At 55.9% G+C, this 12,875-nt stretch overlaps 1 protein-coding gene across 2 annotated transcripts; it reads left to right on the top strand.

The window, feature by feature from the left end:
* Positions 1-5,248: 5,248 nt before the first annotated feature.
* On the top strand, positions 5,249-11,196 carry RNF7 (ring finger protein 7). Of its 2 annotated transcripts, none has more exons than XM_055128994.1 (3): positions 5,249-5,511; positions 8,842-8,889; positions 10,674-11,196. In XM_055128994.1, the coding sequence occupies exons 1-3, from the start codon at positions 5,341-5,343 to the stop codon at positions 10,728-10,730; spliced, it is 276 nt and encodes a 91-aa protein (XP_054984969.1). In that variant the 5' UTR covers positions 5,249-5,340; the 3' UTR covers positions 10,731-11,196. The 2 variants fall into 2 exon arrangements, with proteins under 2 accessions (XP_054984969.1, XP_054984968.1); XM_055128993.1 differs by having other exon boundaries at positions 5,258-5,518.
* The last annotated feature ends 1,679 nt before the right edge of the window (positions 11,197-12,875 follow it).

Raw genomic sequence — 12,875 nt, 5'->3', positions numbered from 1 at the left:
GTGCCCCAAGCACTGGCTCTGGGGTCACTCCCGACCCTGAGTACCAAACGGTGTGGCCAACTGCTCCCCCTAGGAAAACAACCTATCACTTACTTTATTCACAGCTGCGCTGGAAAGTTCTAGTGAATTATGTCCGCTCTTGAGCTTAGCAGCTGGCCATGAATACAAGCTCCTGATTGCTAACAAGGAAAGCATGAAAGAATGTCGAGGCAGAGCTAAGGGAAGTGTTGAGGCAGGGAAGGAAACTGGCTCTGTTGGTGAGTGAGGTCGAGGTGACAGACCTCCAGGATGTGAATGTGACGGTCTCCTGCGAAATAGGTCCTGGCTTTAGTGGGGTCTGGCTTGGTTGGTCCTTAGGCCGCATCCAGTGGGTGCTCAGGGATCACTCCTAAAGGGACCTGGGGGAATATGTGGGGTGCCGGGAATTGAACCCAGGTCGGCCACATGCAAGGCAAATCCTTTGCTCCAGACCCCTCGTATTTTAAATATGCCCTGGGAGGGCAAAACTGACGCCATGACAGACGGCAGAAATGAGAAAAATCAAGCAGGCCTCAGGTTCAGTTCCTGGCACTGAAACAGTCTCCATTTCCCAGCAATGAAACAATGTGTAACTGGGCAAGCTGAACCCCCCTGGGGAGTTCCTGGGCCCGATAAAGGGGCTCAATCAATCAATCCCAATGCCCCAGAAATTGCCTTTCGCATATGTAACCATCAGTTGCTAGTGGAAACTATTGTGTAACTGTTGCCTGACCACTGTTACTCTAGACACTTCCCCAAAACACCTTTGTTTGGTAACTAAGTAACATTTCTTTCTGAAACACTAAGGCATGTGCTGCTTATGTAATCAAACCCTATATAACCCGCTTGCTGCCTGAAGTCAAGGTCACTGTCAAGAGACCACTCTGTGGGTGATACAGTTGACCCCAGTGTACTGGAATAAGACTCCTGCTGCTTTTGCATTATTAAGTTCGTGTCTCTGTCCATCTCGCCGCTTGGGAACCCACAGTCCCGGACTTAACCTCTTTTTTTTTTTTCTTTTTGGGTCACACCTGGCGATGCACAGCGATTGCTCCTGGCTTTGCACTAAGGAATTACTCCTGGTGCTGCTCAGGGGACCCTATGGGATGCTGGGAATCGAACCCGGGTCGGCCGCGTGTAAGGCAAACACCCTACCCGCTGTGCTATCGCTCCAGCCCCTTAACCCCCTCTCTTGCCATTTGCCGCTGACATTTCCTGGGTGTGCATATGAAGCCCACGTTCTCTGTAGGGGTCTTGTGGCCACGTCCCTCAGGATGGCAGCCTGGGGATGTGGCTCCGGCAGAGCTGCTGTTTGGCAGACTGGAGACCCCAAACTCCACCCCAGCGAGCCCCACGAGTGTGATCTACAGGACGTGGCTCTCTGGGGTCCCCAGTGACTCAACAAAGCCTGAGTCCAACCCAGCCCATCACATCTGTTCATGTGCCACCACTAACATGTGAGAACCCCGATCATCACAACAAAAAAGAGAAGGGGGGCTGGAGCAATAGCACAGCGGGTAGGGCGTTTGCCTTGCATGTGGTTGACCTGGGTTCGATTCCCAGCATCCCATATGGTCCCCTGAGCACTGCCAGGGGTAATTCCTGAGTGCAGAGCCAGGAGTAACCCCTGTGCATCTCCGGGTGTGACCCAAAAAGCAAAAAAAAAAAAAGAGAGAAGGGATGGGGGAACCTTAAGAAAAAGAAGAGGGGCTGGATCAATAGCACAGCAGGGAGGGCATTTGCCCTGCATGTGGGTGACCTGGGTTCGATTCCCAGCATCTCATAGGGTTGAACCTGGGTGGGCCATGTGCAAAGCAAATGCCCTACCCGCTGTGCTATCGCTCCAGTCAAGCAACCAATGATACATTTTGATTCTAGACATATGTGACTATGGGGCTGGAGCAATAGCACAGCAGGTAGGACGTTTGCCTTGCATGCAGCTGACCTGGGTTCGATTCTTCCATCCCTCTCGGAGAGCCCGGCAAGCTACCGAGATTATCCCGCCCGCACAGCAGAGCCTGGCAAGCTACCCATGTCATATTCCATATGCCAAAAACAGTAGCAACAAGTCTCACTGTGGAGATGTTACTTGTTCAAGCAAATCTTGAACAATGGGACGACAGTGCTACAGTGCTACAGTGCTACATCTATCATGGCTCAAAAACAAACAAAAATCAAACAGGTACCAAAAGTATCTAGTAGGGTGCTGTCTGCAAAAGTGCTTATGTAGAAAAGTTTGGAGCAATACTCTTCGATACAAAGAGAGAGCAGTCAATGTGAAAAGTTCCTGGGCAGAGTGAAAGAGGACCTGCCTTGCGAACATGAGGTCCTGACACCAAAAAGCAACTGAAAAGGGAAGTGGGGACTGGAAAGATGGTGCAACAGGCTGAGTGAATGCTTCGCCTGTTGGGGCCCTTGTTCGAACCCCAGCCACCACACTCCCTAGAGCGCCACTGGGTACAGACCCTGAGCACCACAGGGTGTGACCCCCAGAACAAAAAGAAAAGGAAAGGGCCTGGAGTGATAGAACAGCGGGTAGGGTGTTTGCCTTGCTCGTGGCCAACCTGGGTTTGATTCCCAGCATCCCATAGGGTCCCCTGAGCACCTGAGTGCAGAGCCAGGAGAAACCCCTGTGCATCACCGGATGTGACCCAAAAAGCAAAATAAATAAATAAAATTTAAAAATAAACAAAAAGAAAAGAAGAATGTGTCGGTATTGTGGGACCCAGCAACTTCTCCTGTAGATCTGGAGTCGAAAGCATTGAGGATTCGAAGGGGGGGGTGGCACCCCACATCCATAACTGCATTTGACACAGAAACCAAGCAATGGAAGCACCCTGGGGATCTACAGGTGGGTGGATGGGTGGGGGTGGGAGAGACCCGTCCTGCAGCCACAGGGACGGACAGTCAGTGAGACCCCCCAAACCCCTCAGCTCACAGAACAGTTGCCAGTGAGAGAGGCCAGTCACAGGCAGGCAATGACCCCACTTGTACGATGGGTCTCAGCCAAACTCAGAAACAGAAAATATCACGGTGGTTCTCCAGGGGGAGGTGGGGGTGGAGGGGTACGGTTCTGGCATAGAGCTGCTACGATGCAAGAGGAAAACAATATATAAAATGTGAAGGTATTCAATAGGACTCAACTATACACGTAAAGATCGTTAGATGGTGAGAAAGGGGGAGAAAAGAGAGTATAATAGGTCACACTCACCTGGCATGCGACTGGCCCAGGTTTGATCCCCAGCATCTATATGGCCTGAGTCCCTCCAGGCCTGAGTCCCACCACCCTTGAGCACAGAGCCAGGAGTAAGCCCTGAGCAGAGCCAAGAGTGGCCAAAACAACCGAAAAGGGGTAAGAATGTATGAGCCAGAGGGGACAGAGTCCAGGAGGGGCAAGGTGTGCGGTGCTCGCCTCGCAGGCTGACAGCCACACATGTGCCCACCCTACAGATAATAAAATCAAGGTGCGTGGAGGAAGCGGAGAGTCTCGCAGTGTTCGGGTGATGGCGGCTCCTCTGATAGGGACCTTGAAGGGGGCTCGGGGACATTTAGCTTTTGTCCTGATGCCAGGGCAGGGCTGCAGAACACTTTAAGTGGGGACAGAAACGCCAGGTGGAGAAGGGATGGAGCAAGAGCCGCTCTGTAGTCCTGTGAGAACACCACCTCGAGGGGGAAGGAGCTGCGGGCGGCTGTCCAGGCCGGGAGGAGGCTGCGGGGGGTGGGGGGGGCAGACCAGGTCACCCGGCCCGTTCACCGCGTCCTCCTCCTCCTCCTCCACCACCTGCGTGTGCGTTTTATCCCGTGGCATCTAGCTCCGGCCTTCTTTCTGAGCATGTAGAGTCGTCCGGTGTAGGCGTGTGCTGGCCCCAGGTGGGCAGGACACGTGTTTCACATGCGGGGCTGCGTTTCTGAGAGGGATTCCCACTGCCTCATCAATCAGCGAGCTGTCGGGGCCCTGCCCTCGGGCCGCCCTCCTCCCCTTAATTCAGAGGCGCCTCTCCTGGGAGGAGTTCACCCCCCCTCCAGCGTCCAGCCCCAGGAATGTCCGTCTCTCACCGGACAACTCATTAGCTAGAGCCAAACGCGACCGTGTCCATGGCCACCGTCCGGCACACTGGGCCACTGGAGCCTTTTCTGCCGGACTCAGCCTGGCTCCCACAGGGACGAGGGTTAGAGCCGCCTCCTCTGGACAAGCTCTGGGCACTGGACAGATACTCGGTGGGCGAGCACCCGCTCTGCGTGCAGTAAGCCCTCGACCCCTGGCACCGCACAGGGTGCTCTGAGCACTGTCAGGAGTGATTCCCATTCCCTCCCCCACCAGGACAAGAACAGCCCCTGACCACTGCCAGGTGTAGCCCCAAATGGTTGGGAATTACCGCAAGGGCGGGTAGTGGAGGGTAGTTAAGATAGAGGAGGGGCCATATGACAACACTGGCTGGGAACCATCACTTTGGACAGGAACTGAGTGTTGAAAGCAGGTAAAGGGGGGGAGGGAGATGGGGGGAGGGAGAGAGGGAGGAGAGGTGCCTGTCATAGAGGCAGATGGGTGGGGGGTGGTTTGGAGGGGTGAGAGGGAACCTGGGGAAACGCGCTGGGAAATTACACTGGTGGAAGACGGGTGTTGCAGCATTGTATGACTGAAACGCGATCTCGAACAGCTTTGTAATGCTCTATCTCACGGTGAGTCAATAAAATAAATACAGTAAGAAAGAACAACAACAAAAGAAACAAAAGGTGGGAGGGTTCAGATCCTGAACTGGACACACGTGAAGCCCAGCGCTGGGTGCAACCCTCCTTACATTCCCGCAGCCGAGGTTTCCCCTCTGCCCTACGCGGGTCCCGGGGCCCAGCGGGGTGGGCCCCGCGCTGGACAAGCGCCTTAACGGCAGGACTCCCCGCTGGGGTGGATATGGGGAAGGCCGGGACAAAAGAACGCCGCGTGGCACGGGGACAAGAAGCAGGACACGTGGCTCCTGCGCAATCCGCCTGGCGACAGGCTGGAGCCGAGCGTCCCCCCCGCACCCCCAGGCCCGTGACAGGGGACGGACACTCGGACACTCGGCCTGGAGGCCACCCAGCCAGTGTGGACGCCCGGATGCTGGGGAGCGGGGCGGGGCCCGGCGGACGGGGCGGGGCCCGATGCGGGGGCGGGGCCGGAGCTGACGTCACGGCGTCCCGGGCGGCGCCGGCCAATGGCGGGCGGGCGCGGGCGCGGGCGCCGCGCCGGCCCGCGGCCTGCAGGCGGCGCTGTGGGCCGGCGGGCGGCGTCCGGGAGCCGCCATCGCCGCGCAACGTCCGGGCCGGCCGCTGGGCGCCGCCGCCATGGCCGACGCGGAGGACGGCGACGAGCCGTGCGCCCTGCTGGCGTCTCACGCGGCCGGCGCGGGCGCCAAGGCGGCCGGCGACAAGATGTTCTCGCTCAAGAAGTGGAACGCGGTGGCCATGTGGAGCTGGGACGTGGAGTGCGATACGTGCGCCATCTGCCGGGTGCAGGTGATGGGTAAGCGCCGCCCGCGGGTCGGGGTCGGGGGTCGGGGGTCGGGGGTCGCGGGTCGCGGGCGCGGCTCGCCGGCCCGGGGCGCGGAGCGGCGGGGCGGCGCGCGCATCGTGCGCCCCCGCGGGGGTTGGGGGGCGCCGGGGGCGGCTCCCGGGGCCCGGGGCTCGGCGCAGGGGGGTCCCGCGCACCCCGCACCCCGCACCCCGGGCCGGGACCTGCCCCCCGCGGTCGCTGCAGGCGCGTTGCGGCCTCCCCGCCCCGGCCCGGTCCTTTTTAATTGTCAATTGTTAATTTTTTTCCCCCGGGACCTGCGTTGTCTTTGGAGCGGAGCCGCCCGCGCCCCGGGAGGTGGGTCCCGGCTGCCAGGCCCCGCCGGCGGCCTCGGCCCCGACCTCGTTTGCGGTTTGCACAAACCCACCCCCGGGTCCCGCGGGGGGCGAGGAGGGGCGCTGGTCTCGGGGCGGATTCGGCCCTTGGAGCCGAGGGGGCTGGTCCCGCCGCCCGGAGCCGCCCCGCTTAAAGGGCCTTTTGTTCTGTTTTTTTTTTTTTTTTAAATTAAAATCTTGTCTTGCTCCGAAAAAGTGAGAAGCAATGACTTGGAAGATTTAAGATAATTGCTGGCTATGCGCGCGCTCTCTCTCTCTTTGGTTTTGATTGTTGGGCCCCGCCGGGCCGCGCTCCGAGTTGGCTCCTGCTTCAGTGCTCAGAGCTCTCTCCTGGCGTGCCCGGGCTCTGTCAAGAGCCTCAGCTGCCGTCCTGATCTTCCTGGCCCCTGCAGTATGCTCCTTTTTTTTTTTTATGCCTAAGGTCTTGTTTCTGGTTTTCCATTTGCCACGGAGAGGGTGGGTTGGTTTTTAGGCCACGGCTGGCGGTGCTCAGGGATTGGTGCTCCGGGAACCATATGGGACGCTGGGACTTGAACCCGGGCTGGCCGTATGCAAGGCAGAGTGCCCTGTCGGCGCTATGTAGACTAAATCTCTGGTCCTTGAGCCTGGTGTCAGCGAGAATTCCGTGGGATTGTTTGTTAGGGTTTTTTTTTTTTTCCTTTTGGAAAGAGCTTTATTTCAGACAGATACTCTTCAAGGCTGCACTAGAGCCAGCCAGGGTCTGGGCTGCCGGTGACTCACATTCACCCACGAACTCGAACCTCTGGCCCCTGGACTCACGGTGCCGGTTCGCAGACCTGGGTTTTGTTTCAGAAACGCCCTGGACTTTGGTAGGGGGTGTGAAATTCCTAATGTTTTAGATTTAAAAAAATAATAAATAAATAAATAAAACATTAGGAATTTGCTTGGTTGAAATCCCTCCCCACCCCCCGTGAAATAATGAAGCGAGAGAGTTTTTGATTGCACGCGGCGTACGCAGATACCCGAGCTCTCGGGGAGAGGAGCCGGGGGAGGCCAGCTGGCCCCGAGATTATGACCCGGCGACGTCCCGATCCTCCTAACAGCTCCCCTGGCTTCCTCCCCGCAGCATCTGGGCTCTGTCTCGCACCCTGGAAGCTGCCGGCCAGCAGAGTAGACCCGGGGCCTGCCGCCTCCCTGTCTCCTGTGCAACCCCGGCCCTTGAACCCGGCTCTGGGGTGGCCCTCGCCCCGCTGCCGAGTGGAGTGTCTCCCCGCATTTCAGTGCGGATTGGATTTTGAGAAAAAACATCAGAATACTCTTTTGGTTTCCTTTGCTAATGTTGACTCCCGAGCACTTTATTCCTCTTTTGTTTTGATGTTGATTGGGGGGTGGGGGGCACTCAGAGCTGTGCTCAGGCCTGACTCGTGGGGCTCCCGGACACACAGGGTCTTGGGCACCAGACCCAGGCCAGCCCCGTGCAGGACAAGCGTCTCTCCTGCTGTGCTGCTCTCTCCGGCCCCTGAATTTTTTTTTTTATTTATTTATTTGGGGTTTTTTTTGCCATTAATGGCAAAGGCTTTAGATTCAAGCTATGAAAATTCATAAATTGGGGCCGGAGTGATAGCACAGCGGGGAGGGCATTTGCCTTGCACGTGGCCAACCCAGGTTTGATCCCCAGTATCCCATAGGGTCCCCCAAGCACCGCCAGGAATTATTCCTGAGTGCAGAGCCAGGAGTGAGCCCTGAGCATCGCCGGGTGTGGCCCAAAAGCAGAAAAAAGAAGAAAGAAAATTCATCAATTAATTTTTTTGTTTAGATTTTATCCATCTTGGGGCCTGATAGAGCAGCAGGTAAGGCTGGCCCGAGTACAGTCCCTGGCGTCCCATATGGTCCCCCTAACCCGCCGGGAGTGGTTTCCTGTGCAGTCAGGGCTAGCCCCTGAGCATCGCCAAGTGTGGGCAAAAACCAAAAAATTCTGTCCATCTTCCACGCTCAGAAACTTACGAACATATATGATGGAAACTCCCCATTCTTCCCCTTTCCAGGTAAGCTTTGTTACTCATGTCTTGGTGGCCCCTCGAAAGAGTTGGGGGGTGGGGCTGCTGGAGTGATAGCACAGTGGGGAGGGCGTTTGCCTTGCACGCGGCCAACCTGGGTTTGATTCCCAGCATCCCATAGGGTCTCCCGAGCACCGCCAGGAGTCATTCCTGCGTGCAGAGCCAGGAGTAACCCCTGTGCATCGCCGGGTGTGACCCAAAAGGAAAAATAAAAATAAGTAAAGAGTTGGGGGCGGGGGAGAGAGATAGCACAGCAGGTAAGGCACTTCCGTGCCTTGCACACAGCCAACCCGGGTTCAATCCCCACTTCTCTGTATAGTCCCCTGAGCACCACCAGGAGTGATTGTTGAGTGCAGAGCCAGAAGTAACCCCTGAGCATGGCCAAAACCACAAAAATTTATAAAAAAATAAAGAGTGTCTGAGGCTAGAGAGATAGTACAGTGGCTAGGACTCTTGCCTCACGTGTGGCCAACCCAGGTTCGAGCCCCAACACCACAGATGGCTCCCGACACTGCCAGCATGACCCCAAAACTAAGCCCAAGTGAAAAGATGAGCATTTCTTTATGGAAATGTGTACGCTGCACACAGGGCTTGTTTAAAACAGGGTCTGCAGGAGTGCGTGTGAGTTTACAGAACTTTGGTTAGGGAGTCACAGACTGTTCTCTAGCCCTGGCCCCCACTCGGGACGTCTCGTGAAATCCGTGGAGGGTGGGTCATCCTCCTGAAATAGCCACGGGCCATCCGTGAACCTACAAGAGGCCCTTTATTCGGAGCCCAGAGATATCTGCAGATGAGAAGTTAAGAGCCTGAGCCTTTTATCTCCATCCCTGGCCCGTGGGCTTTTATTTGACTTTGAAGTGTCTGGGTTTTAAAAATTGCTTTCTGAGCATCAGAATGAGGGTTGCTGTTCGTTTACTTTCAGATGCCTGTCTTAGATGTCAAGCTGAAAACAAACAAGAGGATTGTGTTGGTATGTTGTCATTTCCTTCTCGTGCTTTTTCAACTGAAGGCTTTCTCTCAGCAGGGATGTTTGAATTTGCAATTAAGATTGACTTTATCAATACACAAAAATAAACTGTAAAGCAGTGATCCATTATTAATATAAAAATGTGTCAGTTTCCAAAGGGACTGAAGGAGTTAGTCTGCAAATCCTTCTGGTGCCTGTAAATTAAGAATTGGTTGTGTTCGCAGGGACGGTTATAGAAACCATTTGATACTAAAAGGATCATGATGTTCTCTTCTGTTAAGAGGTAATAAGGAGAAGCTGGATTGATAGTACAGCGGGTAGGGTGTTTGCCTTGAATGCGGCCAACCTGGGTTCAATTCCCGGCATCCCATATGGCCCCCAAGCACCTTGAGGGGTAATTCCTGAGTGCAGAGCCAGGAGTAACCCCTGAGCATCACCAGGTGTGACCCGAAAAGAAAAAAAAAAAAAGGTAATAAGGAACTTAGCGAAACTTCTAAGGTTTTGCTATGGTAAGTATTGTAGTGTTTTGTTGTGAAAAAGCTTTTCTGTATTTAGTTTCATTATGATACAGTATTGAACTCTTTCAGTTTAGGTAAAACATTTCCTAAACCTCAAGGGTTGTTTTAATTTGGTTTTTTTGTTTTTTGTTTTTTGGTTTTTTTTTTTTTTTGCTTTTTGGGTCACACCTGGTGATGCACAGGGATTACTCCTGGTTCTGCACCCCTGGCTGTGCTCAGGGGACCATATGGGATGCTGGGATTTGAACCCGGGTCGGCCGCGTGCAAGGCAAATGCCCTACCCGTTGTGCTATCTCTCCAGCCCCAAGGGTTGTTTCAATTTGGAATGGAGCTTGTATATAGAAAAATGTGAGGGGCTGGCATGATAGTACTGTGGGCTGGGCACTTTGATCCCCGGCACCCCATATGGTTCCCCAAATACTGCCAGGAGTGATCCCTGAGCACAGAGCCAGGAGTAAGTCCTGAGCACAGCCAGATGTGGCTCAAAAGAGAAAAACACTTTTTTTTTTTGAGTGTTCATTTGGGAGCTGGAGCTAGGGTCCAGGAATTACGGTGCATGCCGGTGTGTGTGGCTGACCCCAGCTCTGCAGACGGCCCCCGAGCACTGCCAGGTGGTGCCTCGACGCGCCCCCTCACCCCCCTAAATAGATACTGGTTTGGTAATCATGAGGTCTGGGCCCGCCTTCTTGGGTCATAGAGAGACTTCGGTTTCCAGCTGGCCGCTCCGAAAGTTTGGTTTGGCTCGGCTTGTTACGTAAGGAGCCGCAGCGCTTCTGGGTGGCAGGGCCCCGTGGCCCCGGTCCAGAAAACAAGGCAGATGTGCGGCCGAGGGGACCAGGAGGTCCGTCTCCAGGGCCCAGCTTCGAGCAGAGACACCTCCCGCGCCCAGCCTGGTGAAGAAGAGCCACAAAGCCATTTCTCAATAAAAATAAAGCCTGAAACGAGCTAAGGGCCTGTGCCACACACACACACTCTCTCTCTCTCTCTCTCTCTCTCTCTCTCTCTCTCTCTCTCTCTCTCTCTCTCTTCTCTCTCTCTCTCTCTCTCTCTCTCTCTCTCTCTCTCACTGCCTTCTCCCCAACATTTTTGTTTTGTTCCTTGGGCCATGCCCAGCAGTGCTCGGGGGACCCTGTGGGATGCTGGGGGTGGAACTCCAGTCGGCCTGTTCAGGGCCAACCCCCTGCCCGTGGACTGTCCTGCAGCCCGCCTCACTGTTGCTGCTTTAGGCTGGGCCCCGTGTCGACTCCCTGTCCCTGTGCTTCCTTGCAGTGGTCTGGGGCGAGTGCAACCACTCCTTCCACAACTGCTGCATGTCCCTGTGGGTGAAGCAGAACAACCGCTGCCCCCTCTGCCAGCAGGACTGGGTGGTCCAGAGAATCGGCAAGTGAGCCAGCGGGAGCCTTTCGGGGTGCAGCCGTCAGGACCCCCGGGGACGCCGGCCGCAGATGGCGCCGCAGCGGGTCGCCGGCGCCCGCCGAGTCTGCACGTCCGGCCCGCTGGACTCGCCAGAGGCCCACCGGGCTCCTCATTCTGTTGGTTCTGGTTTTTAGAAAGTCTCCACAATTAAGATGATAATTTATTACAGTCGAGCTTCCCTACCTCTGTGCCGCGTGGCGCGTGCGGCCTTGAAGCGACCGTGGGCCGCGGGGCTGCGGGACCCGGCACCGGCTCTCCCGGGACCCCGGGCGTGTGGTCGCAGCGCCGGGCACGAGAGAGCTTATGCATGCGCTGGTTGATGGGTTTTTAAAAAGACGATGTGACGGTAACCAATAAAGTGCAGTTTAAAAGGCAAGTTGTCATTTGTCCCTAATATCTCTGGGGCGACTCGGCTGCTGGAGTCTTGGCACGTGAGCCGGGCGCCGGGTGTCCATGGTCACCTGGGGAGTCGCCGCCACGCCCGCCCTGCTCCCTCCCTAGCCATGAGGGTGGGCTGCAGCCCCGGGTTCTGGCAGGTTCTGTTGTGAGCTAGTCCCATTTTGAGCAGAATGTTTTTTTTTTTTTTTGCTTTTTGGGTCACACCCGGCGATGCTCAGGGGTCACTCCTGGCTCATGCACTCAGGAATCACCTGTGGCAGTGCTCAGGGGACCCTATGGGATGCTGGGATTCGAACCTGGGTCGGCCGCGTGCAAGGCAGACGCCCTACCCGCTGTGCTATCGCTCCCCGAGCAGAATGTTTTAATGAGAGGGAAACTTTCCCCACTCGCACTGATGGGAAGGTTTGTTTCAGCATACAGTGCTTTAATAAATGCCTTATTTTGTCTATGTTGAATGGTTATTGGTTTTTATGTCCAACGTTAAGTTAGAGTTTAAGAAACACAAGTGAGTACTTTCATGTAACTAGAAAAAAACATTCCCATATTATTTCAATTGGTAATGCAAATAACTCATTAGCTCTGAATAATAAAACTGCAAGTCTGTCATCTGGAGTTAGAGAGGCACAAAAGAACACTTCCATATCATTGAATCCGTCCATTGTGTTATGGTTGTTTTTGGTTTTGTTTTCTTGGGCCACACCTGGCGATCCTCAAGGGGTCACTCCTGGCAGGCTTGGGGGGACCGTATGGGGTGCTGAGGGCCTGAGCTCGGTTGGCTGGGTGCCCGGCAAACGCCCTTCCTGCTGTGCTGTCGCTCCAGCTCCAGTGGGTCTTTGGCCTTCTGGGGTTTGGGTGGTTGTTTTTGTTGTTTTTTTTTTGTTTGGGGGTGACACCCAGCTCAGGCCTTACTCCTGGCTCTGCACTCAGGAATAATTATTCCGGTGGGCTCGGGGGCCATGGGGGGCGCCTGGAATCTAACCCAGGCCGGCAGCTGGCAGGGCAGGGGGCCCCCTCCCCCGCTGTCTCCCCAGCCCCTGGCCGGCCCTCTGGAGAAGCCGTGCCCGTCAGCAGTGCGTCAGCTCTCTGCAGTGAGAAGTATGTTCTTTCCCGTCCGAATGTTGTTTTCATCAGCATGACAATGGAAATGTAGCGTGGAGGCTGGTGGCAGTGGAGGCTGGTGGCAATGCGCAGTGGCACCCCCAACAAAGCCCTTCTGTCTGTCCTTCGCCGGAGAGGAGGGCCGGGCAGATGCAGCGAGGCCCTCTGCATAATGCGCCCGAAAGGTTAGCCGCATTCCTGCCGCAGGAACGCGAGGGCGGCTCACTCTGGCCCTGCGCTGCGCACCGCCTTCCCGTCGGGTCCAGGGAGTTCTGTTTCACTGGTGTGCTAGAAAACACATTGGTCGCTTCTGTCACTTCTGGCTATTGACTGACCTGACTGTAAGGGTCGGTCTCGCCACCCCTGGCATCAAGCCGTTACGTCTCAGCCTAGGCAGTCCATTGAGTCCCTGTATCAGGTGCTGGGGTCGGGGTGCGCGGGGGGCCCAGCGGCCCTCCTGGGCTGGGGGCTCAGTGATGCTGTCTCCAGGGCTACACCCGGCTGTGCTCAGGGGCCAGAATGAGGTGCCGGAACTCAGAAGGGGCCAGCTTCTGGGGC

The sequence above is a fragment of the Sorex araneus genome, chromosome 2 (genome assembly GCF_027595985.1).
Source record: "Sorex araneus isolate mSorAra2 chromosome 2, mSorAra2.pri, whole genome shotgun sequence".
Taxonomy (NCBI): domain Eukaryota; kingdom Metazoa; phylum Chordata; class Mammalia; order Eulipotyphla; family Soricidae; genus Sorex; species Sorex araneus.
Note: the sequence above shows the minus strand (reverse complement) of the source record. Positions and strands in the feature narration are given on the sequence as shown.